Raw genomic sequence first — 27293 nt, 5'->3', positions numbered from 1 at the left:
TAATATCTTTTTCCTTCTGGTTAGCTTATGTGATCATGAAGAGATTAAAGAAATAACAAAGGAAATTGATGTGTATTCTTTTTGTGTTTGCACAGAAACAATATCTATTTATATTCCATATATTCAAAAACTTTTCTGCAGGTAAACGCTTCAGAAAGCAAGGATGCATTAGAAAGCACTTTATATGAACAATTTTACAATTAAGTCATGACCCAGGCTCTGACTTAAAAATTACAAGAGAGAATGCAACTTGGTGAAAAGAAGTGGGAAAATATTTTTGTTTTAGATGAAAATATTTTATTTGAAAACAGAAGGTTTTTTTTAACCCTCCTAAGAATTACTTCCTGAAGCATTCATAAACCATGTATATACAAAAAGCAGCTGGAACATTTTGTTTATTTATAGGAAATGTGCAGAATGGAGGGGTCGGAAATGCTCTGTAAAGCAGCCATCACTGCTTGACCTGACACAGCCACCACAGGAATTCTGAGAGATTCCCAGAACGATGTTCTTCGCACGTCAGAGTAGGATCTCCGTCGTCAACATCTACCATCGTCCTGTAGAGGTTTTTTAATGATTAGATTTCTGAACTGACCTCTCCAAGTTAAATAATAACCTGTATCACTTACTCTGCATACATTACATATGGTTTTGCTCTCTTCTGATTCAATGATTGCTTTATAACCGCATTTAATGACAACTTTCCGGGCAGAATTCTTAGGACTTCTTTATCTAAAGAAAACTACTCTGGTTTTGTAGATGGAAGTCACTTTCTTTGATCTCCATGTCTTTTAGCAATAGGTTCAGGGCACCCGAAACACGCAGGGTGCAGATTTATATTTTCTCTCTTACTGACACAAATCAAGTGCAGATTTATCAAGCTGTGAAATATATTAAGTTCACAGGGTTTTAACAAAGGGTTACCAAACCTCAAGAACCCGCTGTGATTCAAACTACTTTCAGATGTCCTTTTAATTATATTAAATGAAAGTTTGGGTTGGCTTTGATGCTTATGGGCAAACATCGAAATCTCTTGAAAGAGCTGCTGAAAGTACTCCCTGTTGCTGTAGTTAATATACTACATTGTATGCACACCACTAGCCAATTTATTCTAGCCACTTTAACAAGGATATCCAGCCTGACAGGCCACACAGAATAGTATCACAAGTCAAGCAAAGCACAAATCATTATAGGACTCCGCAAGTTGTTTGACATGCACCACAGAGCTCTTTGTCACACAGCCAATTAAGTGACCAAACAAGGAACTTGAAAATACTCATTAATATCTTCCTAGCAGTATAAATGGAGGTTAGAATCCTTCTTGTCTTATGCACCAAGGCAGACAAGTAAAATGGGCATAATTCAATTTGCACTTTGTCAAAGGTGCAAGTAGCAACTTTGGTTCACAGAAAAGTCTGTATTAAAGACCCAAAAATCAAAGGAAGAGGTAAAAATGTTTAGATAGTACATATCGTAATACAGATACATGGGTTCTGGGATTTTTTTTTTAATTAAGCAAACATTGACATTACTTGTAATCACTGAAAAGCTGCGTCAGCATTTCTGAGCAGGTCAGCAGCCCTTGACATGACGTTCTTGTCTGTGAAACAAGAACCTCAGTTGTCTCCTGAATGCCTTGCTCTGTAGGACTGCCCTGTTCCTTCAGGCTGCTCTTTGGCCTCTCCTGTTGCTCCCTCCCTTCTCCCTCACCTCCTCCAGTCTGACCGTGTCTGGGGCTCAGTCCTAGATTCTTTTCTCTTCACTCCCTACACTCATTCCCTTGATGAATTCATCTCGCACCTTGGCTGCAAATGCCATCCAAAGTGAAACGCTGCCAAATGATTCCTTCTAGCCTGCCCTCTGAGCTGAACTCACGCTTGTCTATGTGACTGCAGATTTAGCGTCTCCATTGAGCAGCTAATAGACTCAAAGTGGACAGGCCCCAAAGTTGAAGTTCTTGCTGTGCTTGTTGCAACTTGGTCCCAGGCAGACCATCTCAACCAATAGTGACTTAATCCTTCCAGTTGCTCACATAAAACACTTTCTGTCATTTGTGGCTCTTCTTCCTCTGACATTTCACATACAACCCCTAGCAATTCCTGTTTGTTACACTTAAAAAAAAAAGAATCCTGAACCTGAGTAATTATGTCAGCATCTCACACTCCTATTTGCTCATTATTGTTCTTGGTCACCCTGTTTCAGCCCTTAGTTTTCCTGAAATAATCTACTCTTCACTGTAAAAACACATTCGTTCATGTCATCACTCTGCTTAGAAACCTAGAGTGGTTTACTGTGTCTCCGTGCATAAAAGCCAGGGTCCTTACAATGCACGGTCAGGTCTGGGCCCTCGCCATCCCAGATTCACGCCCTATGACCCTCTTCTCTTTTACAATGCACCGATGCACTGGCCTCCTGGAACACCACGGGGATATTTCTACCTCAGGAGCTGTCTGTCTCTCTGCTAGAGTGCTTTTTCCTGCATGTCTGCATAGGTCACTCCTTCATCTCCTTCAGGGTTGTGCTCAAATATCACTCAAGTGATGCATTTCTTGCTTTTTTTTTCTTAGTATTTATCATCATCTCATATGCTATATTTTTCACATACTTGCTGTGTTATTTATATTCTGCCCCTAGAAATTTTACCCTAGGGGGGAGAGCAGGATTTTGCCTATTGCTGTATTCCCAGTGCTGATAAGGTTATTGGGCCCCTGGGCTCAACTATTAATTCCTGAATGTTTTTGTTGTTAACTACTATGTGGTTTTTCTTCATAGTTGAAGACAGATACTGTTTTTCCATTATGTGCCTAGGATAGAGATCTCCAGTGGATTACTGAGGTAAAACAAACTAAATAAATAAGTAATGAGCAAATCATAGTTCCAAATTGAAATAAACAGATGGCTTGTTTCAAATACTTTGTAAGCATTTTTTTTTAATTTAAAAATCTTTTTATTTATTTGAGAGAGAGAGAAAGGAGGGGCAGAGGGAGAAGCAGACTCCCCACTGAGCTGGGAGTCCGACAAAGGACTCGATCCCAGGACCCTGAGATCATGACCTGAGCCAAAAGCAGATGATTAACCGACTGAGTCACCTAGGTGCCCCCCAATACTTTGTAAGCTATACAGAACACAGACCATCTGCCTTTGAAGAAGAAGGAGAAAAAGAAGGCGGCAGAGGAGAGGAAGGATGGAAGGAGACCAGGGGTGTGTGTGTGTGTGTGTGTGTTCATTCATTTGCATCTATCTACCAATTTTTTCTGATCAGTTCTCAACCTGACCGTGCAGGTAATAGCAGATTCCAAAGAATAACTCAAAAGATTCATATTGATAACTGTATGTACTTATATCTTCCATTAAGCAAGGTCGACTGCAGACTCTCCAGGGAGTATGTGCCGCCTCTGAGATCTGGAGAACAAAAGGAATTGCTGATAAAATTTTAAAATATATATTTCTTTACTAGGAAAATGTCCTGCTTTTAAAGCCATGAAGAATGAATGCCAGTAATTCTTACTATTTCCTGCTAAGAAAGAGAACAATGCCCACAAACATTACTTCTTAAAAAATTAGAAAAAATGTAAATCTAAGTTCTGGTTACATTTATAAAACATAAAAGCAGTTGTTCTTAAGTGGTTTGAGGTCATACTCTCTTCCCAGAGTCTCATAAAAACCATGCATCTCTTTTTGGAGCCATATGACTTTTACCGGTTCATGGACTATATTTCCAGACCCCTTGCCCCTGGTTCCATGAATTCAGCAATTCACCTGCACTAGAATGGCTATAATCAAAAAGGACAGAAAATAACAAGCGTTCCTGAGGATGTGAAGGAACTGAAGCCTTCATGCATTGTTGGTTGGAAATGCAAAATGGTGGAGTCACTGGAAAATAGTTCGACAGATCCTCCTTTAACAGAGAGTTACCGTATTTTCTATTTGTTTTTTTCCTTTCTTAATAGGAAAATTTTTTGATCACAGATTCCTCTGAAAACAAAAGGACCTCAAAGCAAATTATGTGTGCATTCGCACTTAATCAAAGGACAAAAATGATTACCATACAGCCATTTGAACTTAACCTCAAACAAAAAGGAAAGAAAAAGCTATTTTACTTTATACTATCCCTGAAATACAATAAAATAAATCAATAAACATAAACCAGAAGATATATCCTGACTCCTAACAGCAAATAATGAAGTCAGCTCTGTAACAGCAGTACCCTAGGGATCTGGAACATGAGTTTCTGAGTCAGAAAACCCTAGCTTTGAATTCAGGACCCCCTCAGTGACTATTGTCTGGTCTTGTGAAAGTCATTTACTTTCCCCTGGGCTCCGTTTTCTCTACTCTAAGTTAAAAATAGCAATAATTATATCATAGGATTGTTGTGGATATTAAATAAGAATTTTTGCAAACTGGCCCCCCATAGTAATGGCCATATAATTACTGCCTAATCATTTATTCTTAATAATAAATCATTGTTGATGTTGAGAAAGCCTTGGAGGCATGTTAGAACAGCAGTATTAGTGCCATGGGTGCTAATGTGTGACCTTCAGGCAGTCATCTCATCTCTAGATCTCAGCTAGGTCAATGTTCATCTTTAAGGTACCTTCTATTAATACACGGCATCACAGTAGTTATCTAACATACACATGTAACATAACCTTCCTTGTCTTCTCTGGCATAAAACTTAACATTCTCTTCTTAAATGAAGGTATCTATTTTGCCCAATACATGGTAATTTGTTGTTGTTGTTTTGTTTTGTTTTTTACTATGACTCTTACCAGTTTCTATCTTTTGATAGTAAACAAAGATTTTAGTATAATCTAAATGAAAACTAAATGAGAAAAATATCGGACCAATTGTTTGGTCTTTGTTAAAATTTTGGAGGTGCAAGCATAATGACTATTAGGGGGTTCACATATTATTTAAAAAAATCAAAGCAACCACCTTTTACTTGTTCACCTACAGATCAGTTAACAGTTATCATGGCTGACAGATGATAGTCCAGATTTTACTGCACTTTTTTGGTGAAATAAAGAAACGTAGGAAGTAAGAAATAAACAAATGTAGGAAAGATGGATCTAGACAATTCATAGAACAGACAGTGTACCTCTAAATAATTACAAGCTAAATGGATTTGATGGTCAAAGTCAAACCTAGAAGAATTGTTACTTGTACCCATGGAAAGGCCACATTTTTTAAGGATCTCATGATACCTAAATAATTATATTTTTTCAAATTTAATACATAAAGCACTTCCAGTGTATTTTATACCTATTTCATAGATAGCTCAGAATGCGCTCCGAACAGAGAGACACTAGGGACATTCGGTAAGTCTTTAAAATTCAAATAGACTAAAGTTTAAAGTATTATTTACCCTAGAATTTCATAGAGTAATAATCTACGTTACAGCGAATAGAAGTAATGCTATGTCTTAGCAGAGCATTTCTGCTTCACAAATATTCTGTTTGTATTTGGTCTTATCAGATGTTTAGTCAATAGCTGCAACATTTATTCACAGCCATTCAATTATAACACCAGGAAATCAGCCATTGAATAAACTGTGCTATTAATTTTCCATCAGAGACTCATGTTTGAATGACCATGCATTTCATAGATTTAAATACCAAAAGGCTAATTATCTCCAAGGTCCCATTAAGGGGATAGCATAGATTGCAATCAAAAACAATCCTAATATTGCTCGAAAATGATCTTCAGCTTTTATTGCTGAAGAATACTTTAACTTCTCTACCTATTGTACATACTAAGAGGATTGGATACACACACACACACACACACACACACACACACACACACATACTAAGAGGATAGGTTTCCATATTCCCAAAGCCTTAGGAGAAAAAACAAAACCAAACAAAAGCAATGGAACGTTTCTTATACACAAAGATTCATTAATTTATAAAGTAAAACGCACAGCATCTTTCTAATATCTGTTTGATGTAAATTATTTTTCATCTTTTTAGCTCAGGATGACATATAAGTCTCAACTGCCTGACTGCCGTTGAGTCTCATAACTTTTGGGGGCTTCTGTACATATGGAATTAAATTTGTTTTTCTCCTGTTAATCTGTCTTATGTCAATTTAATCATTAGACCAGCCAAAGGACCTAATGGGGAAAAAAGGAAAATTTTTTCCACCTCTACACTGCCTTCTTGCATTCCTCCCTTGTAAAAATAACTGTAAAGGTTGTTTCTGGGATTCTTTTCATACAGAACCCATAAACATAGGAATGGTCTCTACCCTGCTTAGAAACAAACTGCAACATATTAACTGGAGAAAAATTACATTTATATTAGGACTAAAATGTTTGCAGTGAGTGGGGAAGTAAGACAGTCACAGCATGGGTTGCACATTTTGGTACAGAGGCATGATATTCCAAGTATTATGGACTATTCTTTGTCTTACAGAATTTTAATTAAATGTCATTTCTGAGTGATTTGCTACTCAACATTAACTGGCCCGAAGTATTAATGAAACGTTTTCATACACACCTCTAAGAAGAAATGAGAGATTTACATATTACACCCAACTCACCTTTTAGTTGTGATCAAAACTGTCACATACCAAGTTACACCTCCTTGTTTGCCTGTGCTCATCTTGTAGGACAGAGCACAGGCACTGCCAATTTCTTTTCAGCACATACCCTTGCAACAAGTCTCTCTATTCCCACCCTTCACGCCCTCCCTGAAATCCCTTTAGCTCAACAGGGTACATTATCATGTTTCTATCAGATGCCCATAAATGCTACCACCAACAGAGACAATTCAACAACTTAACACATTTATAAAAACGCAGAAAGTACCTGGACATAGGCTCTGCAAGAGCGCTCTCTTTTCTGAAGCTGAATCCATTAAGACAGCAGATTAAACACAGAATAGAAAAAACAAGTTAGTGACAGAAGAAAACAAGAAAAATAAAAGAACACATCTACACAAAACACCTCATTTTGTTGTGCACTACTTTCCAGAAGAGGATGAAAGCTAAGCAGCAGCAAAATGTAAGCAATGACTTGAAAACTAGTCGCCAGCACCCTTTCAGAATAACCCAAGTGAAAGTTGAATGGTAAAAAGTTGTTAATGATGGGAGGAAATCTTGGAATTCATTTAGTAGAAATTAGTAAAAATCATTATACTTCAGTCGTTTGAAATGATTCATTTCACATCAGGTTAGTTGTTAATTCATGAGCCACAAATGAAGACATATGAAGTTAAGTAAATTATGTCAAAAATTGGAACCCGCATTGTTTGTGGTTTAAAGATTATATAGATGGTTAATATGCACCACAAACCATATGTTCTAAACACAAGGAATTTTGTCTATTGTTAAAATAGAAGTGCCCATTCATTACGATTATTTGGTTCCGAGGGAAAAATACGGACAGATAAGTAACTTCTGATTAGAAGAATGTGACTAATCTTCTGATTTATCACTGCTTTTATGTTTTGAATAATTCCTTTTCATGGTTTTGACCAAAAAAACCCCCAAACCAAAAAACAAAACACCTTATACATTTTAGAAACTTCTGTGGGATAAGAAGCCTGTTTTTGTTTGTTTGCAAGCAGAGTGATGTTTTTCTGGGCAAAAGGTTAATAACAACTCATATTCAATCCCAAACTTTTTTTTTTTCTGGTGGTAAAATAAATAATAAGTTTAATTGCCCTGTTTGAATAAATGACACAGAATTTCATGAATTAGGTTGTGATTTTCTTCCTCTTCCCTACTTTTTTCCTTCAGTAGCCTTGATTGTTGAAGGAGAAAATTACCCAGGTTTAGGAAGCAGTTACTCTGATGCCTTTTGTGTGGCTAAGACTCTCCCAACTTTAATTCATGCAGTCTTCAATGAGCATAGAGCAGTTACTCCTCTAAAGAATTAAGTGAGGGATGAGCGCAAGTAAATTGCCAACGCTGTCATTTGGATCACTGACTCGCATCTTGGTTTTGCAGGACTCTAAACCCTTCAGAATTTCAATGTGGAGTTCAATTGATTTGTACCAAGTTGACTTTGCAAATCTGATGGGTTATAACTGCTTCAGGGAACAGTGGGAACCACAGGAAATGAGAGCAAGCCAGCAAGCATGTGAATAACCTTTGCCCTCCCATCTCCTTACCCCATCATGCAAATTAACATATGACAAACCACATTATATAAACAATTGAAAAGAGCCAAATGGGAAACAAAAGAAAGCATTAAAAAGCTTCACAAATGGAAATTTGCCCATTATGTAGTTATTTGATATTCAGAGTAGGCAAGCTGATTAGCTGTAGCCAGTTAGAATGTGACATTAATTGCCAGCTTTACCTGATATTGTCAGACATCAACACCGTTTTTAAATAAAGATACAAAGTATTGCTATAACCAGTAATGTTATGGATATGTAACATTAATAGAAATTACTACTTCCAGTACATTAGGATAACAATAGCTGGCGGCAATATTCGTTAATAGCATCCAGTCAGCCTGGGTAATAACACATTAAAATCACAGCATGTCCAGATTACACAGGCAGCTGTGGATTACACTTTATCAGGGACTTGGTTGTGATTCTATCGGGGGCATAAGTGACAAAAATAACTCCTTTATGCTCAGCATGAAAAAAAACTCTAATAATAACTTATATCTACTAGATACAACGGAATCTGTTTTCTGAGGATGCTGTTGCAGGCAAAAGTGTATTTGCCAGATAAAAGATCAGGCTTTCCTCTATCAAACCATCATTACTTGAAAAATTTCTTCCATCTTCAACAGTGAGACTCTTAGTCTGATGAGACACAAAAAAACTTAACATATTAAAAGACCATTCTCAAAAGTCATTTTTCATTCTAAAGGGGAATGGTCATTTAGTGAATTCATAGAGGACTTTAGTCTGTTACTGCCAAATTCTTGCTTTTTAAAGTAGGACTGTCACAACATTCAAGGCCTTAAAATCCAGTTTCAGTAATTGATCACTTGTGCTACACAAATACCTTTCAGGGAACACATGTCATTTGATGTTAGCAATTCTAGTGTCTTTTCATTGTGGAGTTGTTTCACCATCTGATATTATAAGGAATAAATTATATTCCTTAAAAATATGTAAAATATACTTTACAAATTTATGTAAATAGAGTGCTTATATAGTATGTGCTATATACAATAAACATATAAAATGCTTATGTTTATATAATATATATAAGTATATATTGTATACTTACAAGTATAAATAAGAATATAAAAATATATATTCTCTGAAGTTTAAAAAATGAACTATTTTCATTATTTACAATTCTAATTTGCAAAAATACAATTAAACCTATGCTAATATAGTGAAGTAAAATCTGAGTAATTTACATATCAGAAGGAAATACAAATTAAAAGCTAATTACTTGTCCCATGAGTTTTTAAGTGTAATATTAGATTAAATTACTTGATTTTTAAACACCTTTAATGAATTGCTAATATCCTTTCTCATTGTTGCTATTTTCTAAACTCCTACTATTTATTGATGAGACATTTATTTTATTATAATTATTTTGATATAAAAGTTTGAAAGTAAAAAAAGGAGCAAAATAAATCACATTTACTCCCATTGACCTGGCCAGAATTTAGCATTCAAAGCAGTAAACACCAAAGAAAACAGAATTATAAATTCAAAATATATAAGGAGATTATCACTTATTGTGTCTGTAGATTAGAGGCCAAATAGGGTCACCATTATAATAAAAGTGAAGGAAACTGAATATAACTACTAGTGATGCTCTTTAGAATGATCTGATTTTACAGAAAGAGAAAAATTAACCAGAGCAGTGTCACTGATTTTACTATAACTTTAAAGATATGTATATATATCTAAGCAGAGTCCGTACCTTGTTCAAACTCCGGGCAGCACTATCTTTTCCACCTGGGGTCAAGTTCCGGAGCTGTACATCTAGGAGGCCTACCAGCTGGTCCATGGCACGGACTGAGTAGGTGATGTCGCCAGCATTCAAATGATTTCTCGTTTGTTCGGCCAGCTCTCTAGCAATGTTGGCAGCTGTCTCTCCAGATTTCAACTGCAATTTTGAAAATAGATTAAAAAGGAAAGAGATCTTCAGTAAGTGACTTTATTGGTTTCTGTGAACAATTGTTTTTGCATATGAATTCTAATCATCAAGCCAAGGAATAGTTATTAAACTCCATCTTCCCCTGGAATATATGCTCGGAGTTTTCCTGTTAATCCATTTTTTTTTCAACGATACCTAACTTGAAATTTATATCTTTAGGAAGCCCCCCCCCCCCCCGAGGAATCTTACTTCTGAAAATTGTTCTCACCTTGATCATCCATGTGAGTGGTCAAATCTAAGGTTTGTCCTAGGATTTTTTCGGTGAGTTTTTAGATCCAATGTTGGTGAATTTGTGTTGTGACTCCCCAGCCATACTCCAAGCTCTCAGAGGCAAGCACAAACTTTCCATTGTGCTTAAATTAGTACTTAGTACACAAAGGATGCTGACCGGCTGCTAAGCTCTGTGAAAATTTTATCCCCAAAACAATCCCTGCTTTTTCAAAGGGTCTTCATTTTCTTATTAACCAAGTAAGAGATTTTGATTCTGATGCACTAGGTAGCAAATTATTGCTGTATTTAGCATCTTCCTTTTGGGAAGCTACATGCTGGTTTTTCAAGTATATTCTATAAGAATAGATCAAATTTTCAATACCCCAAGGATGTTAAAATAGATAGAGAATAATACCCCATGCTCATGTGAATAAATTTGATAGCTTTGGGTATAAAAAGATAGGGATATTTTACCCTATAACAACTTAAATATTAGTGTCATGTTTAGGAAACTTTTTTTTCCTTAGCACAGTCCAATATAAAATTCAGGGTCACACAGAGAAAAGTCCTCTCTATAAGGCTCTCTTCCTAACAGGTATTCAGGCAGCTCTAAGGAGCACGACTAAGACTGTGAGTCACATAGGTTATCAGCATCTTCTAAGGGATGCTTAATAAATGTTAGTAGCAGGACTGAATGCTAAAGAAACAAATACGTAAATTAGGGCTACTGAAACAGGTAAATCATTAATAATCTCATCCTCAAGTATATAGAAAAATCCAAATTAAAAGCAAAAAAAAAAAAAGTGTAGCAACAAAATGTTGGCAAGGATTTGTGGAAATGTCTATTACCCCCAGAAACTACTACTAGGCATATATATTTGTAAAGCCCCCACGTAGAACAAATTACCAGTGTCCATTAAATTCTGAAATGTGAAGACCATATAACTTGAGTGATTTCTGTTATTAATTTCAACCATAAGAAATAAAATAATCCCACAGATGTAAAAAAGAAATGTTCAAACATGTTCATTCTAGCTTGTTTATAATAGAAAACAAAATGGATTATGACCTGCAGAAAACTGTTCATATATATACATATCATGGAATATTATACAACAGCTTAAAAGTTTAGAGGGGATCAATATCATAACATGAATTTTCAGTATGCTCCGTTGAGTTAAAATAAATGCAAGTATAAAAATTACTTATATATGCTAATATCTATTAGCATGGTATTTATGAAATAAAAATGCAAAACAATAGTAGCATATGAAAAAGAAATACAATACATATAGCATGATATTTTTATGTTTATTTTATATATATTTAAGCACACAGAAGAAAGTCTGAAAGATGGGAATCAAAGGAAAAATCTTTTCTATAATGTTTAAATTTTACAAGAAGAATATGTTAACGTATTTACTTTAATCAGTACTTTGTAGAAATCCTTGCAATAGAAAACACCCGCACTAACTTTAATAAATTTGTAAAATATGGTCAAGGACTACATACCTAAGATACCTATAAAACCAAATAGAATACATTTGAGGGTTCAAGGATAAGTATGTAACAAATTCAATGTAGATCAAAGTAGCATTTATGGCCCACTGATGGGTCATGAAAGTACTTTTAAGTGGTTACTGAACAACATAAATACATTATAATCCATACATTTAAATTTTACATACAATTTAAGGCTGCCTACTGGTAATCTAGTAATCAATGAATGATTTATAAAATTTGGTATTCATTAATTAAATTAGTGAGATGTTAGTATTCGCTAAGTTTTCAAATAGGTCTGACACTTAACCAACTGAGCCACCCAGGTGCCCCCACATATTATTTTTTCTATGAGAAATGTCAGGGCAGAGGAAGACCTCTTTTGATTTACTTGTTGAAAAAAGTTTTTTAAAAAGTTTGAGGTCTACTGAACTTGGTAATATATTTTCTTTATTGACACAGTATCTTTGAAACTAAGGATGTAAGTATTGACTTTGATGACCTCTATCAGGGAATATTATGAAAAGCAAAATGGTTTATCAAACAAAGAAAAAATAAGAAATGATAGCAACTGGTATTTTCATACTGTTATTTCATTTCTCTCTCTTTTTTTCTGTGTAGATGTATAAACACAGTTTTCAAATATGGTATAATATTAAGGTGGGGCATGATAAGGTGGAAAAGAAGGCCTATGTAGCTTCCTTATATAAAATTTTAAAATTTTCTTCATGGACAGTAATCAAAAAGTCAACAATGTAGATGACTAATAAGTCACAATATAACCGTTCTCAACATAAAAGATGATGGTGCTCGCTATATAAGCAACAGCAGATGACCTAGTGTGGTAAACAGTGAGTCAAATATGAAATTCACTGGTGGATTATCTTAAAAAAGTAGTTATTTTAGCATTTAGGGAGTGTTCATTTATGAAGAATAAATCTAATTATGTCTGCAAAAGAATTCTGAAACTCAATATCCACCAAAAAGAAAGTTGTAAAGAAAAAAAAAAAAAAACCTGAAGTACAATTAAGTCATAAACATTCTTACAATAAAAATGTGAAAAGTGTATTTTTAAAGTAAAATAAAAATTGATGTAACTATTCATCTTGATCCTCTCTTCCTCTTAAAACTTAAGAAATCACAGTAAAAATCTTCCATTCATTCAACAATCATTTGGACCCTTGTTACTTCCTGAGGAAATAAAAATGAATGTTATATAGCTCTTACATTCACGAAGCTTACATTCTATCTTTTGGGATGGTGGTGGGGATAGGGGCATAAAGACAGGTAATATTAATGCAACAGTGCAATTTTAATAACAGAACTGTGTATGAGTTACGGGAATACAGCAGAATGGTAACGAATAGCTGGAAATAAGGGGGGAAGGCAACAGAAGTAACAACTAGAATAACCATGGTTTGAGAAGACAGGGTACTGTAGGAACAATGGAAAGAAAAAAACACACTTTTCTACCTTCAGAATTCAATATTGGTACCTACACAGTATACATGTGTATGCGTATGTGGTAAACATATTGTATCTTACTTTAAAAAATAGGATGAATATCTCTGTCTCTATAATTTCAGCAGTTATTCATTCAGTCTATATGTTCATTGTTCTTTAATTAACACATGAATTTCTTTTTTTCTTAAGATTTTATTTATTCATTTGAGAGAGAGAGAGGGAGCATAAGCAGAGGCAGCAGCAGAGGGACAGGGAGAAGCAGGCTCCCCACTGGGCAGAGAGCTTGATGCATGGGGCTCGATCTCAGCATCAGGGATCATGACCTGTGTTGAAGGCAGAAGCTTAACCGACTGAGCCACCCAGGCACCCCAACACATGAATTTCTAATAGCACTGGGTTAAAGTCTGAGGCTACAATACTGAATAAAATGGTTCCCAATAAAAAGGAGCTTACATACTAATAATGGAAATGGGATTTTAATAAATTAACTAAAGAATTATTTAATTTTAATTTTGTTGAGTGCAATACAGAACCCAAGTTTAAGGGCATTTTACTCTAGTGTCTGAAGTTAGGGAATAATTTAGGAAGCGCTTTTCTAGGGAATAATGTTGAATGTGAGATGGAATGGAAAGGGAATTGGGTTGGGATGTAGGTGAGGGCCTCCAGGCAGAGAGGACATTTTAGGATGGAAGGGCATGGGTCCTAGGGCAACTGCACAGAGGGGGCTCTAAGTGGGATTTAGGCTGCTGTAGAGGTGAGCAAGGGGCACATGAAGTGGTCCCCTTCAGAAGTCCTGATGAAGATTTTAAGAACTGCACTAAGAGCAAGGGAAGGTACTAACATGTCTAAACAGGAGTGGTCTAATCCGAGTTGTATTTGAAATCAACTCTGGAGAATGGATTAGAGGGTTCCAGAGTGGATGAAAGGGACCTTGGTAAGAGGCTTCAGCAGCAGACGCTGTGTTGGATGAGGGTAGCAGTGGTGAAACGTGGCCTGGTTTGGGAGAGATTTATAAGTCCACCAACAGGACTGCTATCTGATTGGCTGTGGGAGGCGAAGGACAGAGAAGCATTCCAAGGTGGTGCCCTTCACTGGATTCTCCAACAGCCATTGTGACGTCAACATTCATAGCTCAAAGTTTGCCTTTCCAAACCAGGCTGTCACTGACCACATTCTTTCCAGTGGCATCCAGAGGCTACTCTATCGTCTTTCTGAGTTCTCTATTTATTTCTCTCACCACAGTAGTCATGGACCACAATTATTTTACTTCTATACAACAGATACACGCATATCTTTAATCTGCCTCAAGTCTTCTGCACAAAGGGTTGAAATAATGTTAACTCTGCATATCTTTGCTTAGAGACTAATGAAAACGTCTGTCTCTAACATTTCTTGTGCTAAATTCTACTAAAGTTATTTCTCAGAAATAAGCACATGCACACTGAGAAATCTTATGAGTTCTGTGAGGATCCATAAATTAATGCCTGTATTGAAATGGCAGGATTATATCCAGGCTTGAATGCGGTGGGGGGGGGAACCCTGCAGCTTTAGTTAAGGATAATAATTACGACAGAGATGGATACTATTTACATTTCAAATTTTGACACATGTAAAAACAATTTTCTTTGAATGTTTTGACATTTTATGAGATTTATTACATCAAACATTAATCGGGTGCCAAAACAATTCATGAAGGAGTTTTTCATAGTGGTTAAGTATACAGCTATCATTTCTTTGAAAGATCTACTTATGTTATTTTGCTGTAAATCAGAGTCAAGAAGGTATATAAACAATTAAATGTTTCTACCTTACTACTGAAAGTAGGTTAAAATAAGCCCAAAGTCCTAGAAACCCTACCAGTTCCTGAAAAATCAGGAAGTAATTTGCTTTTGTTCCACATTAGCTCTACGGAGATTAAAAGGATTGAGAAATTAAAATCCAGGTGATAGGGTTCGACCTAGTCTTCCCAGGCAGATAACTGGCTTATGTTATACTGTAAAATTGCAGCAATTCTGCACCCTCACATCTTTCTTTAGAAAATGCAGGAGGAACTCTACTTCTCTCAAAATCTGCCAGAAGCTTGTGAACAAACAAAAGACAAGACTCTTCGGTTTGCTAGAAATAGAAAGACTATTTTCCAGTGACAATTCAGGCATTTCTTCTCCATAGAATAGTTGAACCAGGTAATGAAGCAGGAAGCATAACTCACTTCATATGCAAAGAAATATGAAGCTGTTCACAACTGTAATTTCAAAGACTTTTAAATTGAAAAAGACTGGAGGGATTGTAAAGTGCAATAAGCTAGGCAACACAGAAAATATAAACTCCTTTTTGAAAATCTGGTGTAATCTAGAGATGAAGCTAAAGCTGGAGACTGTATTTTAGTAAGCAGTAATTAACGTGAGAAAATAGGATATTTTGCTACATATGATTGAGGAGCCCGAGCTCTGAACTAAATTTGTTGGCCTTCAAGAAGAAGACCAGTCTATCTTTCTATCCATCCATCTATTTATCCTTGAACCTGTCTTTCCTTCTATCCATCCATCCAGGCAGTCGACCATCCATCCATCCATGCAACTACCTACCAATTTTTCTCTCTCCTTCCTCCCCCTCTATTAAAGGCCCCCTGTGTACAACTTTTGCCTTTTTCTTTCATACAAATTATGTTTTTTATTAAATCTCATCATTATGAAAGTATTTTGGCTAGTTTGCAAAAAATTTCTTCATGAAATTCTGACTTTAGAGGCTTACATTTTCTCTAGTAAAATGTAATCCACTCTTTATCACCATACAAAATTTAATCTATAATTTCACAGTATGTAAGTCGCCTGAATTCATTTGTGAATCAGAAGCCATCAAGATTCTTTGCCTATTTTGTTCCTCCCTCCTGGCCTAACTGCAAGGATGGGGCTGGGGGGAATCACTCATTTCTTAACAAACATGAAAATATAGTTTGCTTCTTCAGACTAAAGTAAGCATCCCAATCCATTTATTTGCATATACTTGCTGTCTACAGTGGTGCCAAATGCACAGTGGGTGGGCAGTGTTATCAATAATGAAAAGAATGATATTCCCCATGGTACAGATGTAGAGACTGTGAACCAGAGGTGGAACTGAGGTGGAAAGTCCTCAGCAAATCCCCAGAAACACTATAAAGTCATAAAGGAGGTGCCTCACATTCCAGGCTGCATTCACTCATTGAACTCTTGAGGAGGGGAAACTGAATACACTGTTTACAGAGAATTACTCCTTCCTTTCTTTTCTCATCTATGCTTTCATGGGGGGTAAAAAGTGTTCCTTTATTTTAAAAGTTTGAAGTTCACAGGACTACGAAAGGGGAAAGAGAGAAGGAATGAATAGTGAAAGATAGTTATTTTACTTTAATTTTTCAACATGACAAAAAAAAAATCCACTAGAAAAAGGGGGAAATTTAGAGCAGAGCACAGGGGATGGGGCATGGGAAAGGAATAAGGGGGGGGAGGGGCAGGGCCAGGAGAAAGAAGAAGAGGATGGGAAAGGGAGGAGGGATAAGAGAAGGGAAGCGCAAAGCTGAGAACTATGCTGGGTACTTTCCAGTTCTTGGTTCAAGGTCACTTTCCATCCTCCTCCATCCTGCTCTCTGCCCTACAGGGTGAACTTAGGATGTTATTCAGAACGCTTCCTCTTCTCTGGTTTCTATAGGGTTTGTCCAAAGGGGAGGGTGGGCAAGTGAAAGGAAGGAGGAGGGAGAGTGAGGTCAGGGTATTTATTCCCCTAGGTCTCTTTCTGAAAAGTTGCCTGAGGCTAAGCAGAGTCTCTCCTCAGTCCGTCAACCTTCCTCTCAAAGACATTCGCTTCCAACTTTTAGTCCCTCCTCTGGTCCAGCAACCACAGGCCTGGGGTTGGGGACAGCTCCACCTCTGACACTAGCATGGGCTCAATCCCTTGTAGTTCACCTTTGCTCCCCCAAGAACACTGTAAACAAACCCTTTTCTTCAAATGTTCCATCTGTTTTTTGTTGGGACTCTGGTACTGACAGAGGAAATGAGCAAAGTTATGAATTCTGTGAAAGATGCTTTGGAGAGCAGGGAGAGACCATGGACAAATCACTCTGTGAGTACTGCATACCAATTCTCTCTTGGAGGTTTACAATGTTAATATTTAAAAGTTCTGAGGTTTTGTGGTAAAGAAACCTATTCAACTACCATTTACATGCAATGAATAACATAAATATTTGGAGGTATGAGGGACACACCAGGCAAAAGGGTGGACAAAAGTAAAGAGACTAGGGAAGTAAGTAGGATGTAAAGGCAGTCAAAATCTGGGCACAGCTTAACCAGTGCTGTGGCTACACATGATGTCTTGATAAGGGTAGACCCAGCTAAAACCCAGCTCCAACACTGACCTCGGGCTAGTTAAATAATCTGATTCAGAGTGCTCCAAAGCCTCCTGTTATACTTTCGAAGATTTTATAAACTTATAAGAAATGAAGCTAACGCACTATTATAAATTCCAATTGCCTAAATGCCACAATCTTAATATAATTATAATATTACATAATTTTGCAGACTCTACAGGATTAAACAGAAATGCTCTGGAATAATGGAACGTATTTGTTATATTGGAAAAAAAAAATCCCAAAACACCCATCCATAAATCAAATGGGCAACAGCTGTCTGGTCTTTGCAAAGAATTATCTCTTTTGTTATAAGATTAGGAGGTCTTTAGAGGAAAGAAAAGAATTAAGCATCATTATCAGTTAAAGTCACCCAGTAATTTCTGCAATGAAATAGCCTGACTATACTCAGGAATCATCATGAAAACACTCAGCTTTGTAGGTGAATTATTACTGAATTAATATTACCCCCGGGCTAAGTATGTAGGGAGTATTTTTTAAAAGTTGCTAATGTAGGGAGATATGCTACTGCTCTCTTAATCTGATCACATCCAGCAAGAGTTATTTGCCCTGGGGTCTGAGCTACATTGTAATAAAATCAAAGGACATAAAAACTGTGGCAGGAACAGTGCTGAAATTGGAGAAGCATCATTACGAATAGCAACAAGTATGGAGATGCATATGTAAGAGGGTAACCAGAGTCAATATAACCACTGTTCTTCCATGATTTAGGGTAAATAGATAGTTATGGCTCATCTGCTAAATGAACTACTGGGTAGATATTTATGGATTATTATACAGTATATTATTGAGGATCAGCCTGGTTAAAAACAAATAGAGAAAAGAGCAAATGGCACAGACAGGCTTTTAGTAAGGCCATCATTTGTAATATTTCTCAGGAAAAGTCTCTTTCAGAAATTCCTCAGCCTAGCTAATGTGCCATAGAAGGACTCTTCATTTTCGGAGTGCATAAATCCACACAAATTGCTATAATAAGGATTCATCTCATAGCCCTTTTGGCATAAATGCACATCTGGTCTCTGTTTGTAATGAAATCAATTCAAAGCCCCACAGTGCATTAATAATAAAAATGTTCAACATATTGCAACCAAATAAGCCCTGAAAATTTGAGTCTGCAAGATTCTGTCACACATATGTATACTTTTAACACTGATAAATGGTTAGGTTACAGAACATTTATCAAATAGCCTAAGATTCCAAGGTAGATTTTTTTTTGTAATTATTATTTCCACAGGAAAATCTATATGCATGTATGCTAGAAGCTTTTGCTTGCTTGATTTATAATGCCTCTTAGACTTTTATATTTGGAGTTCACAATATCATAAAAATTTTATTAATAATAAAATTATTATAAGCAATACTTCCTGGCTTAGAGGAAGTTCACAGATTTGTCCTTTAAGGACAACAAAATTCTAAATTAGCACATGGCGCATCAAAGGTTGTCACTAAATCTTAAAGAGAACTAAAATGGGAGAGTATTTCCCCATTAATTAAAAAAAAATCTTGACTATTTTGTTTGCAACAGTTATAATCAACAACAGGAGATCTAGGTTTGGGCAAACCTTCCTGGTCAACCATACGATTTACCTTTTGTGTTATATGGTTGACCCAAGGAGAAGAACAGTTGCTAAGATCCGGTCCTTGGGGATCCCAGATTCCATCAGGAGCCAGGCAGAGATAAGTTGATACTCCTAAAATAATGAGAAAAATAGGTCTGCTTTAAATATTCAAACCATCTTGCTTACAAAGACTCTCTATCCGTGTTATGTTTAAATATGAACAAAGGCAAAACTGGGATCATTAAACTAAGATAATGTATATTAAAACACCACACACAGCGCCTGGCAAACAACTGATATTGGAGAAATGCAACAGAACAAACAAAATCATTCAATATTTTTAAAGCACTTGCTGGCAACTACACCAGGTACAGAGAACAGTTTCATAAATTAGCGAGATGTGGTATCTGCCTCTATGGGGCTTATTGTGTGAGTTTTCAGAGGCAAGGCAGCAGCTGAGTCTTAAAGGAATCAGTCTGCAGGTTTTTCAGGAAAACAAGGTAGGAAAGGGCATTCCAGGTGCAGAAAAAAATATGTTGTCCTTGGGAAACTTCAAATGTTTTAAATTGAGGTCTACTGTATAGGGGAGTTGTGTTTAATGGACTTGGAAAGGCAGGCAAAGTCAGATCATAAACTCCCTTGTCTGCCACCTGTGGGTGCTGGAAAATCAATGAACATTAAGCAGAGGAGAGAAATGAGCTGATTAAGGTTTTAGAAAGATAACTGTGGCAGCAGCATGGAGGGTGAATCTAAGGGGGAGACGTGAGGGCTTGGGGGAAGCTATTACAATAATTCAAGTGACAGCCTGTGTGCCTCTGAACAGCACTACAGCAGAAGGGACAGAGAAAAGGTTAAAAATAAGATTGTAGCATAGGGGCATTCACGTGGGAGGGCTCCAGAAGGTTTGGTTTCCTTTAAAGCTTTCTCCCAATTTTCACACAACAATAATGGCATATTTCCGTAATGCTCTGTAGTTTTGAAACTGCTTTCAAATAAAGTATTTCACTCACCTTCACAACAAACATTTGAAGTGGGGGGGGGGGAATGTTATTATTTCTCTTTCAAAAAACGAAGGAAATGAGGCCCAGAATGAAGGGGACAGTGCTAAGAGACAAGGTTTCAAACTGTTGGAACCAAACTGATTTCAGTACCACAGAAAACTTTAGAACTGAGCATTGCACCCTTTCATAAAGGGAAGAAAGATTTCAGAATATTTTTAAACAGTTTGCTGAAAAAAGAAATTAAATGTGCACTTTTATAAAAGCCAATATTCTTTTTGGTCTTTTCATTTCACATACTATAGGATTCAGAATGATATATCCACACTGGAACTCTTCTAAGACAAACCTGTTTAAAGTAACCAAATCAGTAATACACAGAGTCCCTATTTCTTGTATCGCGACATCTATCGCACATTTGCTTTATTTACATATTTTATGGAATAAGGCAAATTTTATTTAGCATATCAAATATTAGTTTTAGGAAGATAAATGTATGTAACAATAAGAAAACTAGGCTATTTCAGGCATAAAAATTGTAAGTAATAATATGGTTACCACTTGGGGATATTAGGAATCACATCAGTAAAAAATGAGCCGGGGAGAGGGAAGAACTATTTAGCTTTGAACTATCTCCTAGAGAAAACAATGGATCTTGCTCTCTCGGGGGGATGTTGAGTAATGGGAGATTGGGTCCTACCCCTTGAAGAGCTTGGCTATTAAAGGACAGCTACAATGATTTATCAAAAGGATAGTCAAACTTTCTCTTTTGTTAAGTTTTAGGTAGTTTCGATGATCATTTTCTAATGGAGAAGTCCTCCACCTCATTTTCTGCTATCAACATTTGACAGTAGGTGACATGCATGAGAACTAGCTCCCAGGAATCCAGTGACTCGCTCCGGGCTCCTACACAGCCGGGCTGGCCTTCTGGGGCATCCAGGACATCCACAGCCTAACTGTAACTCCCCTCACAGCTCTCACACCATGGGCAAAAACTTCTGGCCTCATGTGTATACACACTAAGTCCTCATCGGTGATTTCTCCAGAATGTATTTTCAAACTCTGAAAATACACTGCTTTAAATTGTAATTTGGCTGAGTTCAGAATTCAATCAACTGAAGTGACAAAAATATGTAGTAACGAACAAACAAAAAACTGAAGAAAAAAGCTGCAAGAAAAGCAAGGTAACCTAACAAAAGACTTTTTAGCTGAACTCTGCAGAACAGACTTACCTATCGTTCCTGCAGGGCACGGCTGCTTGGCCATCTGTCCTTGACGGGTCTTAAACCACATGATTTCTCGGGCTTCCACAGCTTCACAGCTCTCTTCCAGAGCTGGGATTTGGGACGATGCCGATGGTAGATGTGTGGTCGTGTCATCGAGCACCTCCACGGCTGGAGATGGGGTGCTGGTACTCCGGTTTCGTCTTCCTGACACCGACGGGGTGGTACTCCTGCCTGGGCTCCAAGTTGTGGTCCTCAGGGTGGTGCTGGTGGTGGTGCTCCCCATGCCAAGAGGTCCTGTGGTAGAGATTTCTGAAATAAAATTCAAAAGAAAACATCTGCATTGTTTGCTCATCACTTCAGGGTGTCCTAATACTTTAGAAACCATTTTTATTTGACAGTTCAAAGAGCCTTCAACATGGAAAAAAATAAGCCAGTGCCAAGGTATCTGAATGCCACCTCAGTACCATGACAGCCATCTGACCAATGCCAAACATCAGCTTGTTCATGGTTCCGCTCAACTCAAATCACAGAAAACAAAATTACAGCACAACCCACCTCTTCAGTAAGCTTCTTAATGCTTCAGGCCTTTTTAACGATTAGAGGATTAATACTTACAGCCCTCCTCAACTTAGAATTTTCAAACTTGTGTAGAATGGGAGAGAGCTATTGTAATAGTCTTTTCATATTGAGTATCACATGAGTTTCTAAAGATGAAGCAATTAGGGGAGAGGAATCAGAAATAAAAGGGCATCAAGATTTAAAGTGCTCTCATGCTAAAAAGTAAAGGACAATTCTGAATATGGTCTCTTTAACATAAATTAAAGCAGCTTGATATCTACCCAATGCTCTCAGAACTAACCCACCTTAACAAAACTTTCAAACCTGACATTTACTAATGTAAAGTATAAGTCATTGCCAATTTAGTTGTCTCATAAATTATTTTCTAACTAGATTTCTTAAAATGGGGAAATGTATTCCAAATTCCAAATAAAACTGGTAAGGTTCCTTGACCAGATATTAATAGGTTATTAAGCCCAGAACGTATCCAAAGGAATGTTCTAACAATACCATAGAAATAATCACTGCAAAGAATCATCTTTCTGGGGAAAATCTATTTATATTTCCATCATAGGAAGGCAAGAGTATGCCAGTCCTCCACATACTTACATTGCATTCCTAACTGTAATGTTAGAAACTACTCTTAACCTCATTTACCGGCAATAACCCCAGGGCCACTGGCTCTAGCCAGATTCCAAGTAGCTCGGGTTCATGGAACTCAGGGGGTCCCGTGCTGAGCCTCCAGCTGGTTGTCATTCATCGTCTGCTTTCTTTAACATGTCATCAACTTGACTTTGCTGCCCTAGAAGAGGTGCCACATCCATCACGTGTGGTTGGTACGTATAAAGCTCCCCAAAACGAGGTAGAGACGGCAGTAGGGAAGGGGGTATGGATATTCTGAACATTTAATCACTGAAACTGTAGCATTTTCTGAAGTGATGTTATTTTTCTAGCTGTCTCCTTGCTTGTTCTGTTTCCTCTTTCTTCTAAGTGTTCCTCCTTCCTCTTGGGTTCTCTCTCTATGTGAATGTAATATTCATAACTTCATTGATGCAAAGTTCATGAAGGAAGAAGGAGTATCTTTTTTTCCCCTTCTTCCATTGACACCACATTTCCCAAAGTCTTGCTGATTCTGTCTCATTTCTCTATTTTTCTCTCTTCCCAATCACCACTAGCTGCACTCCTCTCACTCATCAGTGGGTGAGTACGAGAGCCTTGTAAAGCAATACCAGAGCAAGATGACATTACTGGGATTTTAATATTGATGTTTGCAAAATCAAAATTCAGAATTCATAAAAATTGACACCAATGTTTAACAAAACTCATATATAAATTTTAGCAACATAAGTAAAATTGAATTCTTAAAATTATAACCAGTAGAAATGATTCTAATATACATCATTTATTTTGCATTTGAATTTGCCGAAATGTCTCAAAAAGAAAAAACATAATGAAGAAATATTAATAACTTGAAATTAAATATTACTTAATATTAAATTAATTAAAAATAAGTTAATATTAAAATTAAATACTCTTGTTCTTATTAAGTATTAGCCTTAAAAACATGTCAGTGGTGTCATTGCTGGGATACAAGCACCTTTTGTGTGCAAAGTTTTCTGGCTGATGGAAAAATTCTTCTTTACTTTATTCCACTTGATAGACTAGTAAGGCAATAGTTAAAAGCTAACTCCAAGCATTTTCTCTGGCTCCTTCAATTTAAATAATTCCATCTCTCATTTGTAGCTTGTTCAGAATTATATAGATACTGAAGAATGCTTTCTAAATGAATGCACTTTTCTTCATTTAGATATTTTAATTAGCATACAATGTTATGGGAGGGAAGAGACTTGTTTTGCAGACATCTTTGCTCTGATAAAACTGCATAATCCCACATGCACTGAGAAGATTGACCGGCCTATTGTCTCAATCACACAAATCACACAAATCACACACAAGGAGCAACGACACGTGATCACAAGATGGTTTTTTGCTGTGACTCTGGTCTTGCCAATTTTGAATAAATTTCTTTCGTGTAGATTTAATATATTTATCTTGTGCTCTATAACAATCCAGATTTCATGTTTTTAAAGACTACAGTATCACACCAAAATGTATTTAACAATGCCACCACATAATGGAAATCAATATTCATTATTTTTCTCTAAAATTACCCTATTAAAACAATTTTCTACCTTTTGCCAGAGGCATCTTATAGGGTATAAATTGGAATATGTTACTCTCCAGATTAAAATCCCTTCAATCACTTCCGTCTGCCCTCTAAACAAAGACTGGACTCCTTTTCTTTGCGCCTAAAGCCCTCCATGCATTTATTTCTCTAGCTCGTTTGTAATGCTTCTCGTCTTTCAGCTCTACTATTAAACCATACAAAATTACCAGTAATTTCCCAACTGTACCCTGTTCTTTCTGCCCCAGGGCTTTTGAACATGCTGTGGTGTTCCTGATCCCATTTCCACCTGGCTAATTTCTGTTTAGCCTTTGGGGATGGCTTGGATGCCATCTCCACCAAGGAACCTTTTCAAATTTACCAAGATGAGGTTACACACTAATGTGCTTTGTTCAAGATTATTTCCTCAGCTTTTAGCCTGGTGTCTGACCTATAGTAAATTAGCTCTCAGTCAAGATAGATGAACATCAGGGGTAGGTCAAGGAAGCAAGGGAGGGTCCAGTTGTGAAATATCACCAAAAAAAAAAAAAAAAAAGAAAGAAAGAAAGAAAGAAAGAAAAAAGAAAAAAGAAAAAAAAGAAAAAGATAAATAGAGGGAAATAGCAAATAGGGTAGTTAAGAGTTCTCATAGTTGATAGGCTAAAAAAGTTATTTTATAAATGCGTTTTATACTACAGTTAAGAAAACTACCGGATAACTCAAAACAAAAAGAAGCAGGGAGAACAAAGTCTCCTCTTCCCCAAAATAATCCTATCACAAAACATTCATATTTAAACTGAATATACTCTTGTGAAGCAATGATACTGATGGAAGAGATTTTTTTGAAGTTTGAATTGTTCCATATTACATTGCAAGGACTTAGTTTAATAAAGACATACTAATGTTAAGGATCAGAACTTATTTCTTTGGAATTGTGCTGCAGAGAGGTGGCTACAAGCAGGGCCATTTCATTCCATTTGACTTTTAGCAGAATAAAAGTCAAATTTATCCCCCATCCTTTCTATTCCATTTACTGCTGTGTGAGACTCCCAAGAGTTCTGCTCAATGCCAGTTTTTGGCAGAATAAGTACTAGTGATATACATGTTGTCACCAGTGCCCAAGAAAGAACTTGCCTTATTGCTAGAGACTGGAAAAGAAGATGTAGATTCACTGACAAGTCATAGCAACACACTCTGGCCAAGTTCAGCCCATATCATATGCCATAGGAGTTGGCTTTCTCGATTTCCAGTAACGGAGAAATGATATGACACTTTTTCAGTGTATTCTGTCATTGAGTCTTACCTGATGATACAGCTAGTTTAATAAAACTATGTTATTAAGTACCTCATGTGGTTGTGGTTGTGTATCAGGGAAAGGTTAAAAGAATATAATAGAAAATACATTTGAGTGACTATTTACACATAACACTTAATCAAAATTGTGTAATTTTCCTTACTATTCTGTGATTGTTACTATGCTCACTGTGCTTAGTATTTTCATAAAAGTAACTAAACAAACCTCCATACTAATATTTTCCCTCATAATTAACTTATTTCCAGAGGAAAATTTCAGTTCTCCTGTCCCCTCAAATATATTGCCCATGGCTTATTTCATTCTTATATTTTGGTTGATTTTGTTTATTTTTCCTTCAAACTGCCTTGAAAAGAAAACATATTATTTTGAATATTACTACAGGTTATAGTTTGTGGAGTATACTAATGGAAAACAGTGAAAATAACCAACATTTGTATAGTGCTTTACATTTTTCAATGTCTTTATCTCTATTATCTAATTGAATTCACTGCAGAGTAATTGTAACTACGAATTTCTAATTTTACAAATGAGAAAACAAAGGCTCAAATGGTAAGTGAATCATAATCATACATATAGAAAGTAAATCAGTGTCCCCCAATTCCATATTCCATGTTTCTATAATAAGCTATCAAAAATGACATTCTGAATTATCTCATGCATTCTACAACTGAGTCTTCCAAATGCGCTAAGGAACTGAAGTAAATACGATTCTAATAAAACTTTACTATTCTTGATCACAAAACATATTAATTTTGGGGATGGACATTGTTAATTTTTTCCCCCAAGGTCAAGCCCTAACCCACCTATAACTCTATTTCGAGATGGAGCCTTTAAAAAGGTAATAAAGGTTCAATGAGGTCATAAGGTAGGGCCCTGATCCAATAGCACTGCTGTCCTTCAATGAAGGGGAAGAGATAGGGAAGCATGTTCACAGAGCAAAGGCCATGTGAGGACATAGTGAGAAAGTGGCCATTTCTAAGTCAAGGACTGAGACCTCAGGAGAAACCAACCTTACCAGCACCTTGGTCTTGGATTTTTAGTTGCCAGAACTGTGAGGAAATGAATTTCTGTTGTTTAAGTCACCTAGTCTGGGGTATTTTGTTATGGCAGCCCAAGCAGCCTAATACAGGCATCTTCTAAAAAACTGTAAAATTTAAAACAATATAAAACCTCACAATAGAACTGTTTACCTTCTACTCATGAAGTGCATGAACTTTCTTCTTGATTCTCCTTCATTTTTTTCCTTTCTTCTCTAAAATATGTATCTCTCCTCATGGTCTTCCTTTTACCAATCTGGGTTAATTTCTTTCCAACATGTAATATTTGGGCTGACTACAGAAACATTTCCTTCTCCCCACCCTCCAAGTATTTATTTAAATCCAAGGTCAATTACTGAAGAAATCTTCCCAAGGGCATGATAGAGGAAATAAGAAACCTAAAACTGTAACAACACTACAAATGGCTTCTGGTATTTGTGCAGCGCTCTGGGTAGAAGACAGAAATTCTGCCTGATTCCCATGGATATCAGTTGGTCGCAGCAGATTTGATTACACTTACTTTTTAAAAAGAAACATTAATTTTACCTGTCAGGAAATCATCCAATTCTTTTCAGAATTCATTCATAATACTGTTTTTATGGCCTCTTAAGACAGTGAAATTCCACAAATTATCAGCCATGTGAAGGCATATTTATTTTTATAATTTAATCCATTTGTATTTTCTCATAGCATATCATGCTTACTGTAAATAGAGGAAAACATCTGTTCTAATTAAACATGAATTTGTAATGGCCTTATTACATAAAATAATAAGCT

The 27293-nt window shown here is 36.4% G+C and overlaps 1 protein-coding gene across 8 annotated transcripts in view; it reads right to left on the bottom strand.

Moving 5' to 3' along the window:
* The window catches only part of ADGRL3 (adhesion G protein-coupled receptor L3), a 788566-nt gene that overhangs the window by 140885 nt on the left and 620388 nt on the right, over window positions 1-27293 (bottom strand). For 5 of the 8 annotated variants that reach the window (XM_044387778.3, XM_026508964.4, XM_026508973.4 and 2 more), the window contains 4 exons: window positions 21449-21751; window positions 19247-19350; window positions 9853-10038; window positions 6812-6850 (listed from right to left, as the gene is read on the bottom strand). In XM_044387778.3, coding sequence (XP_044243713.3) covers window positions 6812-6850; window positions 9853-10038; window positions 19247-19350; window positions 21449-21751 — 632 coding nt within the window. The remainder of the gene's footprint in view (window positions 1-6811; window positions 6851-9852; window positions 10039-19246; window positions 19351-21448; window positions 21752-27293) is intronic. The other 3 variants (XM_026508974.4, XM_044387775.3, XM_048211759.2) reach the window with 1 other exon arrangement.

Source organism: Ursus arctos, unplaced genomic scaffold, assembly GCF_023065955.2.
Source record: "Ursus arctos isolate Adak ecotype North America unplaced genomic scaffold, UrsArc2.0 scaffold_9, whole genome shotgun sequence".
In the NCBI taxonomy this organism is placed as follows: Eukaryota; Metazoa; Chordata; class Mammalia; order Carnivora; family Ursidae; genus Ursus; species Ursus arctos.
Note: the sequence above shows the minus strand (reverse complement) of the source record. Positions and strands in the feature narration are given on the sequence as shown.